Here is a 22342-nt window from a genome sequence, read left to right on the forward strand (position 1 = left end):
GGGAGGGTTGGGGAGAGACCTGGGACCTACCCCGAAAAAAAATATCATAGCCAAGAAAATTCATGGAGGGTCTCTCGCGTATGGCGAGAGATGGCCCATAGAATCACCAAGAGTTGTATACAAATATTTCATGAATGATGAATGATGAATTTATACAAAATGAATATAAATAAACTATATTTATTCTGGGACCTATTATTACAACTTATATAAATTCATTTTAGTTCATTTAGTTAATTAACTAATTGATTAATTGACTAACTGCTCCAAACAATGCTTTCCTGTAGCTCAGTGGTTAGAGCATGGCACTAGCAATGCCAAGGTCATGGGTTTGATCCCAGGGATTGCACATACTCAGATACAAATGTATAGTATAATGCAATGAAAGTCGCTTTGGGTAAAAGCGTCTGCCAAATGCGTAAATGTAAATGTAATGCAAACTGCCCAATTTAACACATTTCCAACTAACAGTCCTCCTTCTACTCCAGCTAGTAAAACTCCAGAAAAAAACAGCTTACACAGACTAGAGAAACATGATCACAGAAAAGCTGTGTATTTATATATATTGGATAACCAGTTCAATACGGACAACCAGCCTTGTAACTTTGAGTGACTGTATAACTTGTCATCTATACAACAGGGGTCGTATTCACAAAACATCCTAGGCTAAAAGTAGCTCCTAAATTGCCGATTTAGGATAAATTCTTAAAAATAATGGGCGTGTCAGTCCTAATTTTAGGAGTCCTAAATTTTTGCTCTAAGAGTATTTCACAAAGCATTTTAGAAACTAGCTCCTAAATCTGTGAAACGTTAGGAGTAACTTAGTCAAGAGGACTCCTAATTCACTAAGACCAAATCACAAACAGTCCTAATCCATCCACAGACACTGTACACCATTGAGGGAATAGCAATAGAGCCTTGGGTGCTGAACCTTTTCTTCATAAATGCAATACATTTTGATTTATAGACTTAAATCTACAATGAGACGCCAAAAATAAATCTTTAACAAGTAAATAAATATTGTCTGATTACCTGTGCCAGTGGTTTTCATGAGTTCACATTTGCAAATGATTGAATAAAGTAAAAAAAAATAAAAAATAAGCGTATTTGGTGTGCTGTCCAACAGTCCAAGGGTATTGAGGGCTCAGAGCTTGGAATTTAGCCCAAACCCAGTTATCCCCGTATCCTCAGCCGAGAGTGAGGAGCGGGGTGGCGGAGGGATGCAGAAAACTGTCGAGTCGGCTCTTGTCTGTGTAACGTTAGGCTATATATTCATCCTCTCGAGCTGATTTGATTCGAGCCGTTTGAATGTGTTTCTCCAAAACTTTGTTTATAAAACATAATTTGTCGTATGAATTTTGCATTCTCTTGAGATACAGACATCCAAGAGGCGGTCCACAATTCACTGTATATACTAGTTTAATTAGTGACATTTAGCCTACATTTTAAACCTTTATTTGAATACGGCAACATTTTTATTAAAAATATTTATTTGAATAGGGCACCATTTGTATTTTAAAACCTTTATTTTAATATGGAAACATGACACCTCATTCTACAATATTTCTATGATTAGATCGCTGACTCCTCCCCCATCAGCCAATCACTGTGTGTATACTCCATAGCAACGAGGTCAACCCCGCCCTTACTCTTAGCTTAAGACTTCTGTCTATTCCTTAGTAAAAGTTTGTCTCAGCAGCTTTGTGAATGGGTTTTAAGAGAAAACTCTTAGCTAAGAACTTTTACTGCTATTTAGGAGAACTCTTAGTGGTAAGATAAAATGTTTTGTGAATACGGCCCCAGATCTATAATTTTATACAATTATTCCATAATATTTATTCAAATGTTTTTCAAATCTTCCAGACATCCTGTCTAAGACCATACAATTGCTACACTCTTAGAAGAAAAGTTTCTATATAGAACCTTAAAGAGGAACCCTTCAGGCACTTCATACATAGAACATTTTATGGGTTCCCATCATGGGATAATTTTATGGATTTAGTTTTAATTAATTAATTCTTTTTTTTTAAATCCATGTTTAACTAAACAGCTCATAAACATACTTTATCACTAGAGATAAAATTGAAATAACCTGTTAAATGTGACCTGGTAAACAAGTATTATGCAATCTGTGAAGACATTTCTCCTTTTATAGAACTTTTTTGGCATAAAGTGCTCTTTAAAATTGAGTCAAGAACCCTAGGGTTTTATACAGAACCACAATAATTAAAAACAAAAGGCAATAAAGTCACAAGGAATGACTGAAGTAACTGACACTGTTGCTGTTCATTTTATTTATTTAATTATTTGATTTATGATTAGTGATCATTGAAATATAAATCCCCTTTTTTTTTTTTCACAGCTGCTCTTCATGTTACAACACTCAACCCATAACTTTAAAAATATAAAACTGATTTAAAATTGATGTATATGACAACTCTGTATACCAGGAAAATGGTGTTTAAACCATCTTTGAAACTAACCACAAACATGAAAAGAAAACAAAACAAGAAACTAACTACAAAAGAAAAAGGGTTTGAAATCTCATTTCGGCACAACATATATAGATCATATAAAAATCACTGAAATCATTCATAAAAAAAACATAAAATGCATGTCTAATAACACAATGATTGTTCCCACAATGAGTGCTTCACAGTCAAAGTAAACGCAAACAGTACAGTAAATCTTCCAGTGGAACCCAGTTATTTATATTTTTTTTTTTTTCTCTAAAGCGATTGAATGCTGTTTGTCAGTTCATGTAATAAACACTTGTTGCTATCATCATATCTGTATCACAGAGAATGTGTGCAATGTAATAACGATAATGACAAATAGTGTTTCCTATCATTGAACGTGATACTTCATTTAAAAACGATTCATACTTGGATTGAACATTCATGCACTTCCAAATCTACTCATCACTTCCTTATCCACTCAACATAACGAAGATCTTTAGTTCCTGCGATTGGTGGCACGTTTCTTAGACATTGTGCAGATTAAAGTATTGCACTTTGGTTTGTCAGAAGTAAACATTTGACTTAGTTGTGATCCTCAGTTAAGAGCTGAGAGAAGGCACAGTTTAGGGGTTCCCTTCATTTGCACTTGGATGCTGAGGCACTTATGGAGCAAAAAGTATTACGTATCACTATCTTACAAGAATAAAATACCCCCCCCCCCCAATGGATCCATTCAGGTTTTGTGGCCTTTAGGGATTTGATCATAATTCATAAATACCCACACTTCTACATTCATACAGTTGCAAACACACATAAACACACACAATGGTAATTGCACTTTGGTGGTCAGTATTCTCCTCTTCTACCTTGATTAGTTCACATTTCCCGTAAGGAGCTACTCCACTGTCACAGATTTGGCCAGATTCCTTGGGCAGTCCACCTGATGGGAATGAAGCAAACATTAATATGTAACAAAAATACACAAAAATTATAATGTATTGATCATTTTCCCATCAATAGTTTAGTGTAAAATTTGGTGAATTTAAAAAATGTTATACTATAATAAAAGTCACTAAAAAGAAAATATAATAATAATAATAATAATAATAATAATAATAAAAATAAATACAATATTCTATTTCAAAAGTATTATTTTAATAAAAAAAAAAAAAAGCAAATTTTTTTTTATAGTTAATAGTGATATTTAAAAGGTAAGTTTGCTACTTTTCAACTAGCTTTTTATGGACCCGTTTCACATTTCGGGGGTTCTCAGAAGCGGAAGTGATCATAGTTGTGTAAATGCCAATAGCGGTGAATGGGATACGACAGCAAATATAATTTTGTATTTGTATTTGCTCTAATAGCAAGAAAAAAAATTTCCACGACTTTCCAAAATAGGGAAAAAATACAGAGATTGATTACAGCAGTCAGAAGAGAGAAAGATGTCAAATTCGCCATCACTCCCTCATTCATTGTGTTAGAAACACACTCGCAGCAACGCTAATTATTATTATTTTTTTAAATTTTCAATTACATTTTGTAAAAATGAAAATATGAAAGCTACTAGATTTGCAATGTTGATAACTGTGGAAATGATTCATCATAGTCCGTGAAAAGGGTCCACTGTTATATCGGTGTCTACGTTTATTTGTCAGCAAAAGTGCATGTGTGCTTTACGTCATCCATCCTTTTGACAGCTCCAGCTGTTTCTAAAAACTACAGATCGTACTTCCGCATTTTTATAGCTCATTTTCTCTGTTTTCTCTAGTAATGTAGCAAAAAAAAAAAAAAAAAAACTTGTAATAAATGATTAATAGAAATGTAAACGTACATCATATCCTCTGAGAACAGCCAGATGGAAAGACATGAGCTGCAGTGGAATGACACTGAGGATGCCCTGCAGACAGTCCACCGTTTGAGGAAGTTCAATAGTCTTATATGCCATTTTACTGATCTCTGGGTCATCTTGGCAGCATATGATGATGGGGCGGCCCTGAAAGACATTCACAAGATATTAGTCATCATTAAATGTTGGATGATTGGTGATATTTCAGAATTTGTAAAAGTACACTACAGTTCAAAAGTTTGGGGTCAGTACGATTCTTTTTTTTTTATTGTGTAATTTTTTTTATTCAGCAAGGAATTGATCAAAAGTGACAGCAAAGACATTTATAATATTACAAAAGTCTGCAAATAAATGCTTTTATTTTGAACTTTTTGTTCATCAAATAATACTGAAAAAACGTGTATTGTTTTCTACAAAAATATTTTTCAACATTAATATTTTTTTTTTTTTCAAGCAACAAATCAGAATATCAGAATGATCATATGATACTGAAGACTGGGGTAATGATGCTGAAAATTCAAAAAAAAAAAAAAAGGCACACTCACTCAGGGTCTTCAGGGTCTCCACAGACCCCAGGCAACAAAATGTAGTTTTGTGATACAATAATTGTTTTTTAAAAAACAAATGTAATTTTATTCTGTTTATTAATGTTTTTACTTCATATTTTTGCAGTTTTTGGAGGATTTCTCATATCTTTTAAATTTATATAAATGAATAAATAAATATTTTTTATACAAAAACAGCTTTTTATGTAAAATTCACCTTATAAAAGACCCACATTTCTAACTTTCATTCATGGGGATAACATGGATAATTTGACATGGTTTAGTGTTAGATACTTGCCCATCTTTTGGAAAATGCAGTTTTAAAAGTAAAAAAATGATCACTTTAACCAGTAGATGGCTGCAGAGCTCCACTATTTGCTATGTGCTATTTGACTGACTGAAAGACATCTTTTCATTAGTTTTTTTTGTTGGATTCATATCTAAATGTTATGAAATCACAATTATAACAATAAAAATTACTTTTTGTCAAAGTTTAGCATTTTTTTTTTTTACTGAAAAAAAGTGGAGTCTCATCATAATGTAACAATAGAGAAAAACAGATTTTTTTCATTACAAAAAATACTAAACCTTGACAAAAAGTAGCCTTTATTGTAATAATTGTGATTTCATAATATTTAGATATGAATCCAACTGAAAAAAACTTGTCTTTCAGTCAGTCAAATAGCACATAGTATATAGTAGAGCTCTGCAGCCATCTACTGGTAAAAATGATAGTTTTTTTACTTTTAAAACTGCATTTTCCAAAAGATGGGCAAAATTCTTACATTAAACCATGTCAAATTATCCATGTTATCCCCATGAATGAAATTTAGAAATGTGGGTCTTTTATAAAGTGAATTTTACATAAAAAGCTGTTTTTGTATAAAAACCTATTTAAAAAAATATTTTTTTAATTTATTTATATAAATTAAAAAAATAGGATAAATCCTCTAAAAACTGTACAAACATGGAGTCAAAACATTAATAAACAGAGTAAAATTACATTTGTTTTTTTAAAAAACAAGTAATTTGTTACAAAATTGCATTTTGTTGCCTGGGGTCTGTGGAGACCCCGAAGACCCTGAGTGTACTTCCCAAATGAAGACCGCATAAGGGTAAAATATTATTTCACAAGGTTACTGTTTTTATTGTATTTTTGACCAAATAAATGCAGTCTTGGTGAGCATGAGAGACTTCTTTCAAAAAAATGAAAAATCCAATTGACCGCAAACTTTTGAACAAATAGCATTTATCACATTATCACTGAGTCTGATGATTGTTACCTGTCTAGCCGTGACCTGCTGCAAGGCATTTTGGCACTTTTGGTAGCAGGCATCCTTCATAATGATCATGATGACTGGCATATGTTTGTCGATCAACGCCAAAGGGCCGTGCTTCAACTCTCCAGCCATAATGCCCTCTGAGTGCATGTACGTGATCTCTTTGATTTTCTACAGTGCACAAAGAACAAGAAAGTGTGCTTTACTACACCAGCTTCTGATTATATGCTTGGTTATAATGTTCTTCTCAGTCTATATATTGCAGTGTACTCACCAGCGCCCCCTCTAGGCAGGTGGCATAGTTGTAGCCTCGACCCATGACCAAAAGAGACTTCTGATGGTGGAGCTCATCTGCAAGGCTTTTGATAACGTCATCAACAGCCAGAACCTCCTTGATCAACTCTGAATGGAAGACAATGTCAAAGTTAATATTATCTTAAAGCACTAATGAGCTACTGCAAAAAATATACAGGCCATTATGACAATTATGCAATACACACACACACCTGGCAGTTTTTTGAGGCCGTTGATGATCTCCAGTCTTCTCTTCTGCATTGAGAGCCTGTCTTCACTCATCATAAGGCCAAACATGATCAGAGACACAAACTGACTGGTGTAAGCCTGCAGATGATTGTAACACACTCAATACATAAGCAATGTGTTGTACAAAAACATATACAACAACAATACTCCACTTCACGTCATGCCTAACAGCGCCCTTCAGCCGTGACTTATTAACAATTACAGCACCAGCCTCGAGTACCTTATTGCTTTTATAAAATGGTTACCACACAATGCAAATATTAAAGCCAAAAATATATATGTATTAATGCAACTTTCATGAAGTAAAATCACTAAATGCTTTCCTTCCGCCGGAAAAAATAGTCCCTGACCGTGAATAGCAATAGAAGTTACATCATTAGATGGCAGCAAAGACTGTCTTTATGAGTGTGTTCGTCAGCAAAGACTTTTACATTGAAAAGATAGAACTGTTTTTTGAACATGGAACAAGACACAGCTGACAAATGCTTAGACTAGCGCTGTCGGTCATGGGAAAACCCCTTAACTGTTAAAAGGACAAGATAATACATCGGATATTTAAACAGATTTTTTTCAGGACTGACCTGAAGGAAAATGCTAAATCTAAATGCAGGTAATAAATTCGCTCACTCGATCTCTTTCTCAGAATACTCTTCTACATAATACAGTAAGCTTCAATGTACAGTTTACGTTGCTAAGAGTGGTTGCTAAGGGTGTTGTGTAGTGATATACAGAACCGTTGGGTGAAGCGGTCATAGCCGTGTTTTATCGTGAATAAAACCAAAGTCCCTTTAAGACAAGTCATTTCACTCGGCGGCCATCTTTGAAACGCCTCTCAGGCATCCTGGGCATCATGCAGCTCCTACCTCTTTGAATGGGGAAACATCAAATTCTCCAAAACTGTTCGCCAACCTTACGAATCATGACAAAAAAAACTGTATTTTTCAGGCTGGATCAAGCTAATGCGCATGCGCAGACCTAAATGCGCATCTCTTCAGAGGCGCGTGTCTGACTGTTTCCATAGAAACCGGTGATTCTAACGGCCGCTGAAGTGACGCGTTGACTTTACCAGTCGGCGATTGGCTCTTGTTTAGAAGGCGGGACTTATTCTGCCATATTGCGCGTTACACTTTCTCCCATTCAAAACAATACGAGTGACACGTCTTGTGTTATTCTATAGTCTTTGATAAAACACAGCTATTGACCAATCAGAATCAAGGACAGGAACTAACCGTTTTATAAAATATAATATATGATATATATGATATATGATATAATATAATATAATTAGTGCTGTCAATTGATTAAAAATTCTAATTAATCATACATTTTTCGGTAATTAATCACAATTAATTTAATGGTTTTTAATATATTTTTATATTGTAATAATCAAATGAATGTAGAAACAACATAAAGACGGTACATTTTAAATATTTAAATAAATAAAGCTATTATCAAGACTTCACAGTTTTCACAGCATAAATGATAAATTAAATATAGATTAATCCTTATTAAAGCTACAAAAGTTATTCAGTCAAGAGCAGTGAGTAATTTTCTCTAATTATAATATAAATGATAATAATAATAAATGTTTCTTGAGGAGAAAATCAGAATATTAGAATGATTTTTGAAGAATCATGTGACACTGAAGACTGGAGTAATGATGCTGAAAATTCAGCTATGCGTCAGGAATAAATGACATTTTAAAATTAAAAAAGGAAACACATATTACTTATTTGTAATAATAGATCACAATTAATATAATATAATATAATATAATATAATATAATATAATATAATATAATATAATATAATATAATATAATATAATATAATAATGCTTTATATTATATATTGTTTATTTATTATTAGTCTAAGATGTTAATTTAGTACCTTAGTGCTGGCGACTCCAACCTCAGGCCCAGCATTGATGTGAACTCCACAGTCGGTCTCCCTGCAGATGGAGCTACCCACAGTGTTGGTGACGCCCACAGTCAGAGCCCCGCGCTGCTTACAGTAGCGTAGCGCCATCAGAGTGTCCGCTGTCTCACCTGAGCAAAATAATATCATCAATATTATCATGAACTACTATTTTTATCAGCAGCATTGACATGCATGTGTTAGTTCATCAACAGCATTAATAGTATTATACAACATTAAAGGTGCAATAGGTGATTCTCTACAGAAGCATTTTTTTTGTTATACTGGTTGAAAGTCCCCTTATATCCTGATAGCAATCACTATGTTAAATGGTCTAAATGTATTTTTATAAATATATATTGTCTGTGGAAGGCGTAGGACAATAAAATGTTTATCCTATTGTTATATTCTGTCCGAATTAAATAATACAATTACCCACCTGTCTATCAGCATATGTTTTTACATTCCCTCACAGCATATGCCATCAGCGCGTTTTATGCTATGCAAACAGATACTCAGTCAAGAGCACAGGAAACAAACAGCAGCCACCTTTTACAGTTCCTATTGAACTGTAAAATAACACGCTTATGCTGCGTTCATGAGGATCTACCATAATTAAGAGATGGCAACCCGAGCTGTTCAGTCAGACTTGGAATTATGCGTATCCATGTCAACAGTATCAACACCGAAATGAATCTGCAGCAGTCAGGTACAAGCTCTCTAAGTTAAGTTCATTATTATTGTAATGTTATGTGCTTTAAGACATGAGGTAATGCTTTCAATGCTAGCAGGCTAACGTTAGCATTTCCCAGATCTCCTACTGCACCTTTAATATACTATACTATACTATACTACACTATAATATATAACAGCAATATACTGTATAACATTAATAGTATTTTACTTTGCTCAATATAATCAATGAGTTTTATTAAAGGATTAGTTCACTTTCAAAAGAAAAAATTCCTGATAATTTACTCACCCCCATGTCATCCAAGTTGTTCATGTCTTTCTTTCTTCAGTCGAAAAGAAATTCAATGAATGTCCTTCAATGACCTCCAAACGGTTGAAGGTCAAAATTACAGTTTCAGTGCAGCTTCAAAGGGCTTTAAACGATACCAGATGAGGAATAAGGGTCTTATCTAGTGAAACGATCAGTCATTTTCGAAAAAAAATGTAAATGTATATGCTTTATATAAACAAATGATCGCCTTACACGTGCTTCCACCAAAACTGCACTTCTGTATTCTTCAAAAAGCTTACGCTGTATGTCCTACACCTTCTCTATTCTACTTACGGAAAAAAGACAGAACTGGCACTGCGTTCGTTCCGTAAGTACAATATTCTTCTTTTTGAAGAATACGGAAATACGGTTTTGGCGGAAACACGATCATTTGTTTACATAAAGCATATACATTTACATTTTTTTTTCGAAAATGACCGATCGTTTCGCTAGATAAGACCTTTATTCCTCATCTGGTATCGTTTAAAGCCCTTTGAAGCTGCACTGAAACTGTAATTTTGATCTTCAACCGTCTGGAGGTCATTGAAGTCCACTATAAGGAGAATAATCCTGGAATGTTTTCATCAAAAACCTTAATTTCTTTTCGACTGAAGAAAGAAAGACATGAACATCTTGGATGACATGGGGGTGAGTAAATTATCGTGAAAATTTTTTTTGAAAGTGAACTAATTCTTTAATGTGTCACAACTAGAAGAATATTTTATTGCTCCAAGGATCTTTTAGCAGAGAACTGAGTTCTCGGAAATGTTTGCGCTCTGACTTTTGATTGCAGTTTGAGACATCTGAAACCTCTTATGAAATTCATGGGTTTTTTTTTATTGGAAGAAAAAAGGAGGTAAGATACTCTTCATTTAATCTTATTAGCATATGGGAGAAACAACTTAGATATCTGTGTTTTTTTCTGTGCTGTGGGCATCTGGAGATTATATCACCTCACGCGCTTATTGTGTAATTCAGTGACATATCAGTTCAAAGGTCATTATTATCAACCCTTTTTGGAATATAAATCATGAAACTGGGGGTAAAGAGCTGCACTTTACCCGACTGGCTGATGAAAAAACAGACGTCGTCTCTGAAAACTGGCGTGATGCGGTCTAGGAAATCACTGGCCAACTCGACCATAACAGGAAGCTCAGTCAACTCCTCAAGGATCTGACGTGTCTGCAGAGAGAATTAGAGATAATGCTGTGATCATGTGCTCAAGTAAGGGAAAGGAACAGCCAGCTGGTCATTGAAATAAACCTCTTAAAGAAGTCCTTCAATATGAAATCGGACAGCAGTCAAATATACAGTTTAACGATCAATGTACAGTAAAAAATAACTGACACACTTAGGCTTACATATATATTTGAAAATGCATCTTTTTCTCAATGTTTTGGCCTTCCGTCCACACTGAGTTTGCATTTTGTCCTGTGAAAATTGAGCTTTTTGAAGACGCTCTCCCAAGTGGCTACATTTGAAAATGCCGTTTTCGCATTGTAGTGTGGACTATAAAAATGGACTATTAACGCACGTTGAACATGAACTCCTTGCACAACTTCTTCCGCATTCTACTTATTACTACTTGGGAGTTTCCAGTAACAGCTTTCAGCGCACCTACATTACTCATGAGAATGCAGATAATTACTACGTTTTATGGCTGTCAATCAATTAAAACTCTGCGTTAACATGAATTATCTTGAACCTGCTGAAATGTTCCTATAAATATATTTTCTTTCCAACTGTGCATTCTAAATAATAAATAAATATAACCCGCAGCAGTCAAGTGCTCGTCTTCTCAACAACAGTGTTTTTCTCTAACTGATCATATTTCATACCTGTTGAGTTTACATTTTTAAATGACTTTGAAAAGAATTGCTTGTGTGCGTTGGTGCTCTTATTCCAGTCTTTCAAAATAATTTCATGAATTAACGTGCGGTACATGCCTTAAATAGACCGTAAATAAATGAGTTTTATAAATAAATGACTGTATATTCATTTAAACATTGTAGTTAAAAATAAATCTATATTAAAAAATAAATGTTTTCCTATGGCAAAACATGAGGGCAACTTTGTTTTAGACCATACATGGAATTGCGATTTGTAAGAGTTAGTGGTGGGATATTTTGCTAATAAAATGATTGTACCAGAAGAATAGCATAAGAACTTTACTACTGTATGTTTGGTCTCTCGGTATCATCTCAGTGAGTTTTTACGCATGTGCAGTAAAATGATTTATACGGTTTACAGCGTTTCAGTGTGGATGATGAACTTTTGGAAAAAGCTAGAGTGGATAGACAGCGTTTTGAAACAAAAGCAGAGAGTTTCATTTCCTTGTAATGAAAATGGATAACCATATAGCAAATATACAAAAAACAAATCTAATTTTGTCATCATTTTCCTCTATGAATACAATAAAATGTCCTCCATTATGCTCCGGACAAAAATTCAAAACTCACTGCCACTCCCGCATGGTAACTGGTTCCACAGCCAATCATGATCAAGCGTCTGCATCTCTTGATCTCCTTCAGATGGTCGGACAGGCCACCAAGAAGAACTGTGCACAAAAATAGACATGCTAACTGATCCAAAACACAAAGAAAATCAGGCTCAAATTCTCTGGTTATAAGATTCTGTGCAACCAAACACATCTGCTGCATTATTTGTTAAATAACTATTAGTTAAAGGTGAAATACATAATTTCCCATTTGTAGGCTGATTTCCAGGAAAAGTGTTGTTTGAGGCGGGATGGTTATAATTTTTGCAATTCCATTTGATGATGTTAATAATGCAGAAATTATACACTTCACCTTTGGCTGTAATTCTACGACATCAAATCAGGCAGCACTTTCAGGGATGTGCTACAAGAAGTAGCCTAATTTAATTTGACGTGGATATTCTGGCAAAGTGGAAGGTCATGTTGTACCTATGTTGCTGTCAAAGCAGATTCTGCCTCTCATGGTGTTATAGACAGATTCAGGCTGCTCAAAGATCTCCTTCTGCATGAAAGCCTTGAAGTTACCTGAAAGTATGAAATGGTGTTAGCACAAAAACAAAACTTGCTGAATTACAAAAGTCAAATTAGGGTTCATCCTAAACCCCGGTAAACAGAATCCTGGGTTATCTTGCTTCATGTTTCATACTGCTCATAATTTACCCAGGGTAAATCCTGGGTATTCATAAGCTGACGATTTACAATGTACATTCCTAAACCTGGGTTAACGTTCTTATTTGCAAATTTGTGGAGTCAGTGTCACTGATTGGACGAACGCTGCACGCAATATGTCTACACAAAGGCTCTAACATTGCGCATCCTCATATTATATACTGCCGACTGTACTATCAAGTTTATCCTGAACTGACTTTTCGGACTATAGAGGTAAAATTGACAGTCTCAGTCTCTTCACTCAAATTGTCACATATTCTGTCGCCATTTGACATTTTTCACCTCAAGAGTTGAAGCTACTGTCAATGACCCACACTGACGAATAAAAGTGTAAGAAAACATAATGGAGATATAATTAATTTTGAAGTTTTATTAAGTGTTAACGATGAGATTATGTGGTTTTTGTAATCAATTAACACTGCTGTTATTTTTTACAGGATGGACAAAATTTGTCACCAAAAAAGTCATTCGAGTTAAACAAAATTTCAGTTTTATCGAATGACACTTTTGGTTATACCAAATGACGATATTTTCAAACAATGCTAACAGGCTGATATCTAGCTAGCTTGCAAAAGGACAATCAAACATTTTATATTTAGTACAAGTTTTTAAAACATTTTCCATGTTTTATAGCGGTTGTACCAAATGACCTTAAGTTTCGGGACATGCGTATGAGCAAGTGAAAACATGAATTATCAAATAGTTAAAAGAGCGTTAATTCACGACCATGTGGTCCTTTGCAGGTGTCTGAATGATGTCACATCCTGTCACATGATATTGACCGCATGACTTGATCCAAAATGGTCTCTTTATATTGGTTACTCCGAATGACATCAATGAAATAAATTTTTCCGGACATTCTTTCTCATTACAAAGCAATGACTTCTACACATAATTTTAATACTATTTTGCACTAAGTTGAAATTTGATGTTAGAAAATCATGCCAGAATAAAAAAAAAAAAAAAAAAAAAAAAAAAAAAAAAAATATATATATATATATATATATATATATATATATATATATATATATATATATATATATATATATATATATATATATATATATATATATATATATATATATATATATATATATATAAAACATTTTAAGTTATTTTAATCACAAATTAAATTGCTGTATTGGCCGTTGGACAACCAAATGACCTTTTGACACTTCAAAATCTTTAAAATACCTTTATATGTAGCAAAATATAATTAAAACCTTTTGGATTAAAAAAAAGAGATCTAGTTGTACTACTCCCTACATACTTTGGATTTCATATCTTTGTTTTTTATTATTATTAAGGCCTTTGGACAAAAAAATGACCCATCACGTCACTGACCCTTATACAATGCGCAGCGTTTCTGTGACTGTCTAAATCATGAGGGACACGACTGATTGTCTGTTGGAACTATTTTCATTGGCGAAATACAGCGAAACAGACGATTTGGTTTCTTAAATCTTAAAAAGGTCATGGGTTCGATTTGAAGGGAATGCAAGGACTTATAGAAATGTATATACCTAACATGAAACATAAGTAACTTTGGATACAAGTGAATGCCAAATGCATAAATTTAAATGCAGATATCTGTTGCAGATATCTGTTGTTCATATTTTCACCTGTTTGTTATTGAATTTTATGCTTTATTTCTTTCTTCAATTTTAATTTTCTATTATTTACTAATCATTTTTCGAATTATTCAGTGGTAGGGTGTTTTTAAACATTGTTTCGATGGTGTTAGTGCGATCTGGGACCTTTCATGATCTGCTGGAGCTCCATCTGTAGGGTCTGAATGACACGGACATGGTCTTCCCCTGCTCTACGCTTAACACGGTGCACAGACAACTTCCCCTCCACCACCACGGCGACGTCATCGTCCTCCAGATAAATCACCTTGTTGGTGTGCTCAATGATTGCACTGAGAGAGAAAAATAAAAGTAATCATGGTTTACTTTACTTTTACAGTCACAATCACGTTTGTAATGAGGTTTTGTGGCCAGCATGGTGCATTGCTGAACTGCCATCACCATTTCTGTGATGGCAGTTTTCATTGGCTTCTTAATGAGAATATTATGTAATGTAAATATTATATTATATATTAATATTAATTCATAATGTAAATATTATGTCAATGCTCTAGATTCTACAGTGTAATATTTGTATGTATGTTACCTAGCATCAGAAGCAAAGTAAAACTCCACCGCCAATCGTTTGTGGACTGAGTGCAAGGCATTGGTGCTGCCTTCTTGGTTCAGTAAGTTTTTCTCCCGTTCATCTTTCCTGGAATCACCTTAAGAAAAATGGAAATAAAATCACGCGTATTAACATCTAAAAATACATTTGGTGAAATATTAACAGAGAATTATTGCTCAAAGCAACACACAAAGTCAGGTGATTTAATATTATACAAGTTGACCATTTCTGTTATCATACAGTTAAAATATTAATTAAAAATAACTTAAACTGAGATTGAAAAATAGATGTTCTTTAAATGTTTAAAACCAATTGAAATATTCACTAGACAACAGTGCGTTTTATTCTTCCACTGTATAATCATCCTTTTATAGCATGTCACATGCTCACATAAAAGGATAGTATCTTAGCATTACAGTTATCGCAAACAGATGATGGCGACTGCCATCATAAAATACCATATTTCAAGTCAGGCTTCAGCTGGATGCCACACGTCTTTCCAATACCTCGTCCCAAAATGTGCCAGAGGTCAAAATGACTGCAATACTGCCTTTTGTCTTTTTCTGAAGCACATACTTTGTTTTTGTGGCAAAACAATGTGGCCAAAATTTGTGGCAAGAGTTTAGGTAGGGTCTTTTCTGTTCTAGCATGACAATGACCACATTTGGGATGAACTGGACTGATTTTCAGTGTCTAAATAGGATCCAACAAGAACACGCAAGGAGATTTCAGGAGTAAAAATATAAAAACAACATAAAGACATAAACGAGACCAAACCAAGAACTGAGTGAACAGAAGGCTTAAATACACAGACTGAGTAATCAACTTAAAACAGAACAGGTGCGTAAATTAGGAACTATGGAAGCTAATGAGCACAGGGAACCAGAAGATACCAAAAGAACCAAAACAGACATAGAACTACATGTTACAGAAATATCATTACAATTTACAATATCTGTTTTCTATATTAATATATTTAAAATGTAATTTATTTATTGCATATGATGGCAAAGCTGAATTTTCAGTATCACATGATCCTTCAGACATCATTGTAATATGCTGATTTGCTGCTCAAGAAAAATTTGTTCTTATTATTATCAATGTTGAAAACAGTTGTGCTGCTTAATATTTTTTGTGGGAACCTATTTTTTCAGGATTATTTGATGAATAGAAAGTTCACAAGAACAGCATTTATTTGATATAGAAATATTAGGGCTTTTCACACTGCGCGTAACCCTTACACGTATCTTGGTTCTAAACACTGCTTTTAATCCCGGGTAAAGGAACGTTTCACACTTGTAATGTAGAAGCAGGGTTAGCACCGCTTTTTACCCGGGTTTATATAACCCTGCTCAGGAGCGTTAACCCCACATTGCGGTGCCAAACTTGTACAGCGTGAAATGATGCAGTGTTAGAATATTACAGCTAGTTGCTTAGCAACAGACAACCAATCGCATACTAATATTTGCCTGCTTTGGACAGTCACAGAAACACTGGACATTGTATATAAACAGTAAATTCAGTGTTTGAGAGTCAAATGCTGACAGAAAATGCAACAATTTGACTGAACCTTTATAGTCTGAAATGTCCATTCAGTATAAACTCGATAGTACAGTTGGCAATATGAGGATGCGCAATGCTAGAGCTATGTAAACAGGTCGTTTGTGCGTTTATCCAATCAATGACAATGACAGAAAAAAAAATAGTTTTGTAATGAAACGTTCAACAAGCACATACAGTACATTCAGTATGGGTGTGGTGTTCAGGTGTTTACAAATTTATATAGTATAAGACAACAATCTCACTTCCAAGTACCAGAACTGGTTTGGGGAGTTGTAAAAGTGGATGAAAAGAAAGGATGACGTGGGCTGGACTTACCACAGTTGTACTGGACAGGGATCTGCTCGGTAGAAAGCTCATACTGACTGCGCACACCAATGAGCAGCGGGCTGCCTCTCCTGTTTGAAACAAGATGAGAAAGAGGGATATATTTTTGCTATTGACTGCTTATGCAAAGCATAATTTGTGTGTAAAAAAGGACAAAGGCACCTAATCTCCTTTTACTAAGAAAAAACTGACACCACATAAAAAACAATTCTTTCATTGTTTCTATGGCACAACAGCACACCTGCAGGACTTTGCCCTGGTTTCAATGTACAGTAGCATTGCTCTTCCATTGGCTGAGTGAACGGTGTTAGCGTAGCCCTGCTGTAAATAAGATACCTGTGTTCACTCTTTCTCTATTTCATCATATCCTTGTTTAGGTCCACCCCCTCACCCCTGTTTGAGGAAATATTTCAGTCCTGTCCTTTACATGCACCACCTATCTTGCTTGGCGCAGCCACAGTCCCTTATGCTGACGTGCCAAATGGGCTCACACTGGAGCGTTTTCTCAGTGCTTGCTTTGTTTGAACTGGTTGGGCAGTTGCATTTCAGTGTGCACAACAAGCCAAATGTTCACTATTCCATTAAGTTTGGATTCTAACTCCACACCTGGTTAAAAGTTTTGTCAATGAACCATGGACAACAAAATACCGATATTCAAAACTCAGTAGTACTGACCTAATTTAGAGGTGTCACGTGTAGTGAAATGATAATCAAATGAAGGTGAGACAGGAAGAATGAGAATTTGGAAGTAATGTGCTAACGTTAATCCATTGGAAAGGATTCTTTGGGATGGATTCTACACAGAGTAATAAACTTGGAATTTAGAATTTAAGACTAACTAGAGTTAGTTTTATTATTTATACACTATTAAAGGGTTAGTTCACCCAAAAATGAAAATTATGTCATTAATGACTCACCCTCATGTCGTTCCAAACCCGTAAGACCTCCTTTCATCTTCGGAACACAGTTTAAGATATTTTAGATTTAGTCAGAGAGCTTTCTGTCCATCCATTGAAAATGTATGTGCGGTATACTGTCCATGTCCAGAAACGTAATAAAAACGTCATCAAAGTAGTCCATGTGACATCAGTGGGTTAGTTAGAAGTTTTTGAAGCATCAAAAATACATTTTGGTCCAAAAACTTTATTCAGCTTGTATTCTCTTGTATTCGTTTTTGTTATTTTTGGACCAAAATGTATTTTCGATGCTTCAAAAACTTCTAACTAACCCACTAGTATACCGCACATACATTTTCAATGGATGGACAGAAAGCTCTCGGACTAAATCTAAAATATTTTAAACTGTGTTCCGAAGATGAAAGGAGGTCTTACGGGTTTGGAACGACATGAGGGTGAGTCATTAATGACATAATTTTCATTTTTGGGTGAACTAACCCTTTAAGTATTTATTAAAATTAGCGTTTACTTAATTTTTTTAAGTTCAATTTAATTTCTCTACTTATTTTATTTCAGTTAGTTGCCAAAACAATATTTCTAATATTTTCATTTAGGTTTTTTAAATTTAAGACTTCATCTAATATTTATATTTTAGGCATCGCCTCCAGGCAGCTATTTTGGGCATCCAAGACCATGTGCCATCTACTTGAATGGGGAAATCTTGAAATCTCAAAAACTGCTTGCCACACTCATATTTAAATCAGCAACAAAATCTGGCATAAACTGTCCCATAAATGTTCTTTCTTATGCTCGAAAAGCTTAAATATCAGGTTGGTCCAGCCACTGCGCATGTGTAGTCATAACAGTGCATCTCAGGAGTCAGGACACTGACTGTTTCTATGGCAACCAGAGATTCAAATGTAAGCTGCAGTAATGCGATGAATGTTCTAACTGGTGATTGGCTCTTGAAGGTGGAACTTATTCGCCATATAGAGTGCAACAGTGCCTGCCCACTTTTTTAAGCTGCGCGGGTTCCATAAATATTTTTTCCATTCACTTCTTCCATAGGGGTCTAAAAAAAGTTATGCCATATAAGCCATGAACCAAGCCAATCAGCTACGAGGTGAATAATAACATTACAAAGGTTGATTTGAAGCAAAAAAGTATTTGAAAATCGGACAAAATACAAAGGTACAAGACTGTGCAATTAACGGCTTTAGTGAGGGAAAGAACTACAATCCCACGAAGCACTGCGAACAGCATTATTAAATTATGCTGAAAAAATTGAGAAATTAGGGCTGCTCGAATATGGCAAAATTCACAATCACAATTATTCTGGTCAATATTGAAAACATGGTTATTTAACACAATTATTGGTGGGTGATATATGATCAAAGACTTATTTCATGATATGAGTAACTTTAAATATCAGTGAAATTTCACAGTTATCGATATTTCAGCAAAAACTATGCTGTTAATGTAAGTGAAAAAAGTCCTCAAAAAAGTTACAGAAGACAAGTAAACAGTCAGCAATACAATAAGAACAAAGAAACTAAATTACAAACAAAACCGACAAAAAAATTTAAACAGAACAAAAATACAAATGAAAAATGAACAGTGCTTTAGGTTTTTCAATAAGATGTACTAACAGTGGTATTCAGATAAGTAATGGTGCTTTATGTAACGTTATCTAGTGTACGTGATGAATCCCGCTTGACATTTGTGTTGGCTACTGTATACAGGCCACCAGGGTACAACACAGACTTTATCAAAGAATTTGCTGATTTTCTCTTTAGTTAGTACTGGCTGCGGATAAAGTCCTTATTGTTGGTGATTTTAATATCCATGTAGATAATGAAAAAGACGCCTTAGGATTAGCATTTACAGACATTCTAAACTCTATTGGAGTTGGACAACACATGTCAGGACCCACTAATTGTCGTAATCACACTTTAGATCTAATATTGTCACATGGAATCGAATCGATTCTGCAGCAGAGCGATGACATCTCAGATCATTATCTAGTCTCATGTATATTTCATTTAGCCAAGGCTGCAAAGCCGACTCCCGGTTACAAATATGGTTAATGGAATGCATAGCTGATATAAAAAATTGGATGACTAGAAATTTCCTGAGAGATTCTAATTATTGGACCAAAAACCTCTGCACATAATAACCTAGAATACAGTCTAACACTTGATGGATGTTCTGTTAAGTCTTTGTCGTCATTTAGGAACCTGGGTGTGCTCTTTGATACCAATCTTTCATTTGAAAGCCACATTTCTAACATCTGTAAAACCGCATTCTTCCATCTTAAAAATATATCTAAATTACAGCATATGCTCTCAATGAAAAATGCAGTTAGTTCATGCGTTCATGACCTCAAGGCTAGATGCTTTACTACTATAATGCTTTACTGGGTGGTTGCCCTGCCCGCCTAATAAACAAACTCCAGCTGGTCCAAAACACTGCATTGGCTCTCTATTAAACATCGTATAAATTTTAAAATCTTGCTAATTACTTACAAAGTACTAAATGGTTTAGCTCCCCAGTACTTGAGCGAGCTCTTAACACATCATACTCCTTCACGTCTATTGCGATCTCAAAATTCTGGCCAGTTGATAATGCCTAGAATACCAAAATAAACTGCAGGTGGTAGATCCTTTTCCTTTTTAGCTCCTAAACTTTGGAACAGTCTTCCTAGCATTGTTCGGGAAGCAGACACACTCTGTCAGTTTAAATCTAGACTAAAAACACATCTCTTTAACCTGGCATACACATAACACATTATCTACTTCTATAATTCAAATGTAAATTGTTAGGCTGCATAAATTAGATCAGTCAGAACGAGAACATTTTTCATAACACCTGATGTACTCACTACATCGTAAGAAGAATGGCGTCTATGCTAATATTAGTCTCTCTCTGTTTATCCTGAGGTTTACCGTAGTCTGCCAGATACAGGCCGTATCCAGATGAGATGAAGCCTAGACACGACGACAACGCATCCCTGAAGTGTCAACTAAACTATCCCTGCGAAGGCCTCCTTCCCTTTCCCTATGTATAGATGAAATGTTATCAAAATGGTTCCAGTTCGCGTGGATCCGCGGAAACGACTAATAATTTTGTATTTTGCGGGCCAGACAAGTAATTTGGCGGTGTCACTTTGTAAAAAAGACTAAGCATCTGTACACATACACATTCAAACGCGCATACCTATAGACTAAACACGTAAATGAATGGCAAGAACGCATTACAAGTCTTCTGTTTTCAGTTAATAGGTGTCATTTAAGTGGCCCCTAACTTAATAATTAACGATTTTTATAACGGAAGTGATTCAATCAAAACCTTTAGCTCGATAATAACTTTTTCCTAGAGCTGCTGTAAAGCCAAAATAATCTCTGTCCATTTATTTTCCTATTATCACTGTGAAGCTGCTTTGAAACAATCTGTATTTTAAAAAGTGCTATATAAATGAAGATGACTTGACTTGACTAATGACTGCAGCAGATTTATTAGGCTGCTGTCACTTTAAGAGCTGCACAGATCCAATATACTGTTACACACGCATTTTCGTTCTCAACTGTTTACATTCATTTAAGACATAAAAGACTGTGTTTACAAGGATACTTACTTAATGAGCTTTTTATAACACTGTTTAATATCAAGCACATCCCGTAGTTTAGCAACAGTAGACTGCATTTTACAACACTCACTTATTCGGCTGATTTGGATGTGTTATTTTTTATTTTTATTTTTTTAAGTTTATTGCAAAATATGCATATACATTGAAATATTGAATTATTTTGAGAGCATAGAGAGACCGACTCGATTATGTCATTCGTAGTGTTCCATGGGAGTGGGTGGGATCTTTTGGCACGTTTTGATGGTTTTGACTCTGATTGGTGGAATTTTCTGTACATCATCATGGGCAATGTAGTTTTTCACTAGAAAGAATTCCGCTGTTAAACAATTATTTTAAAACTAAGTTGAAATGATGTGAGCTGACGGTTTCAACAGAAGCAAATACTATCAGTTAACAACCTTGTAGCTCACAATGAGGCTGTTTTTAAAGCTTTATAAGTTATTGTAAAAAAATCAATTTCCTTATGGAGAAAATTAATGGAGTTTCTATTTCTGGATCCTGACTGTTGCACTCTATTCGCATTGTACTTTCTCCCATTAGTAATATGAGTGCACTTGATATATCTAAAGTCTTTTGTACTACTGCTGTAGATGGTTGCTAGGGTGCTCTGGATGGTTGCTGGGAGGCCTCAAGAAGGTATCATTGGGTCTATGAAAAATGTGAAAAAGACTGTACAAATGTTTTTTTAGGGCTATAAAAGTTAAAATGTGTTTTTTAGTCCACACAATAAAAGTCAATGGGGTCAGTGTTGTTTTAGGGTGCATTCACACTAGAACTTCTGGTGTGCACACAGGTTCGATTGACGTCAGTTCGGATCATTTGGATGATGTGAACGCTTTCTTCCTGAGGAGGGAGTGCACCCATGAATCGTACTTGAGTCCACGTTTTTTGTGTTCTCACTCACTTTCCTGACAAGCGAAACTGACGCACTGCAAGCAGAGAGAATGTATATCTCATTT

General features: G+C 34.8%; 1 protein-coding gene across 1 annotated transcript in view; it reads right to left on the minus strand.

Annotated features, from left to right (window-relative positions):
* Window positions 1-2267: 2267 nt before the first annotated feature.
* gfpt2 (glutamine-fructose-6-phosphate transaminase 2) overlaps window positions 2268-22342 on the minus strand; it is a 30100-nt gene continuing 10025 nt past the window's right edge. The window contains exons 8-19 of the mRNA XM_048166049.1: window positions 16833-16912; window positions 14934-15051; window positions 14516-14679; window positions 12519-12614; window positions 12052-12149; window positions 10654-10774; window positions 8563-8720; window positions 6637-6751; window positions 6405-6532; window positions 6134-6301; window positions 4291-4452; window positions 2268-3399 (exon numbers count right to left, since the gene is read on the minus strand). Coding sequence (XP_048022006.1) covers window positions 3355-3399; window positions 4291-4452; window positions 6134-6301; window positions 6405-6532; window positions 6637-6751; window positions 8563-8720; window positions 10654-10774; window positions 12052-12149; window positions 12519-12614; window positions 14516-14679; window positions 14934-15051; window positions 16833-16912 — 1453 coding nt within the window. The 3' untranslated portion in view covers window positions 2268-3354. The remainder of the gene's footprint in view (window positions 3400-4290; window positions 4453-6133; window positions 6302-6404; window positions 6533-6636; window positions 6752-8562; window positions 8721-10653; window positions 10775-12051; window positions 12150-12518; window positions 12615-14515; window positions 14680-14933; window positions 15052-16832; window positions 16913-22342) is intronic.

The sequence above is a fragment of the Megalobrama amblycephala genome, linkage group LG18 (assembly GCF_018812025.1).
Source record: "Megalobrama amblycephala isolate DHTTF-2021 linkage group LG18, ASM1881202v1, whole genome shotgun sequence".
NCBI lineage: Eukaryota > Metazoa > Chordata > Actinopteri > Cypriniformes > Xenocyprididae > Megalobrama > Megalobrama amblycephala.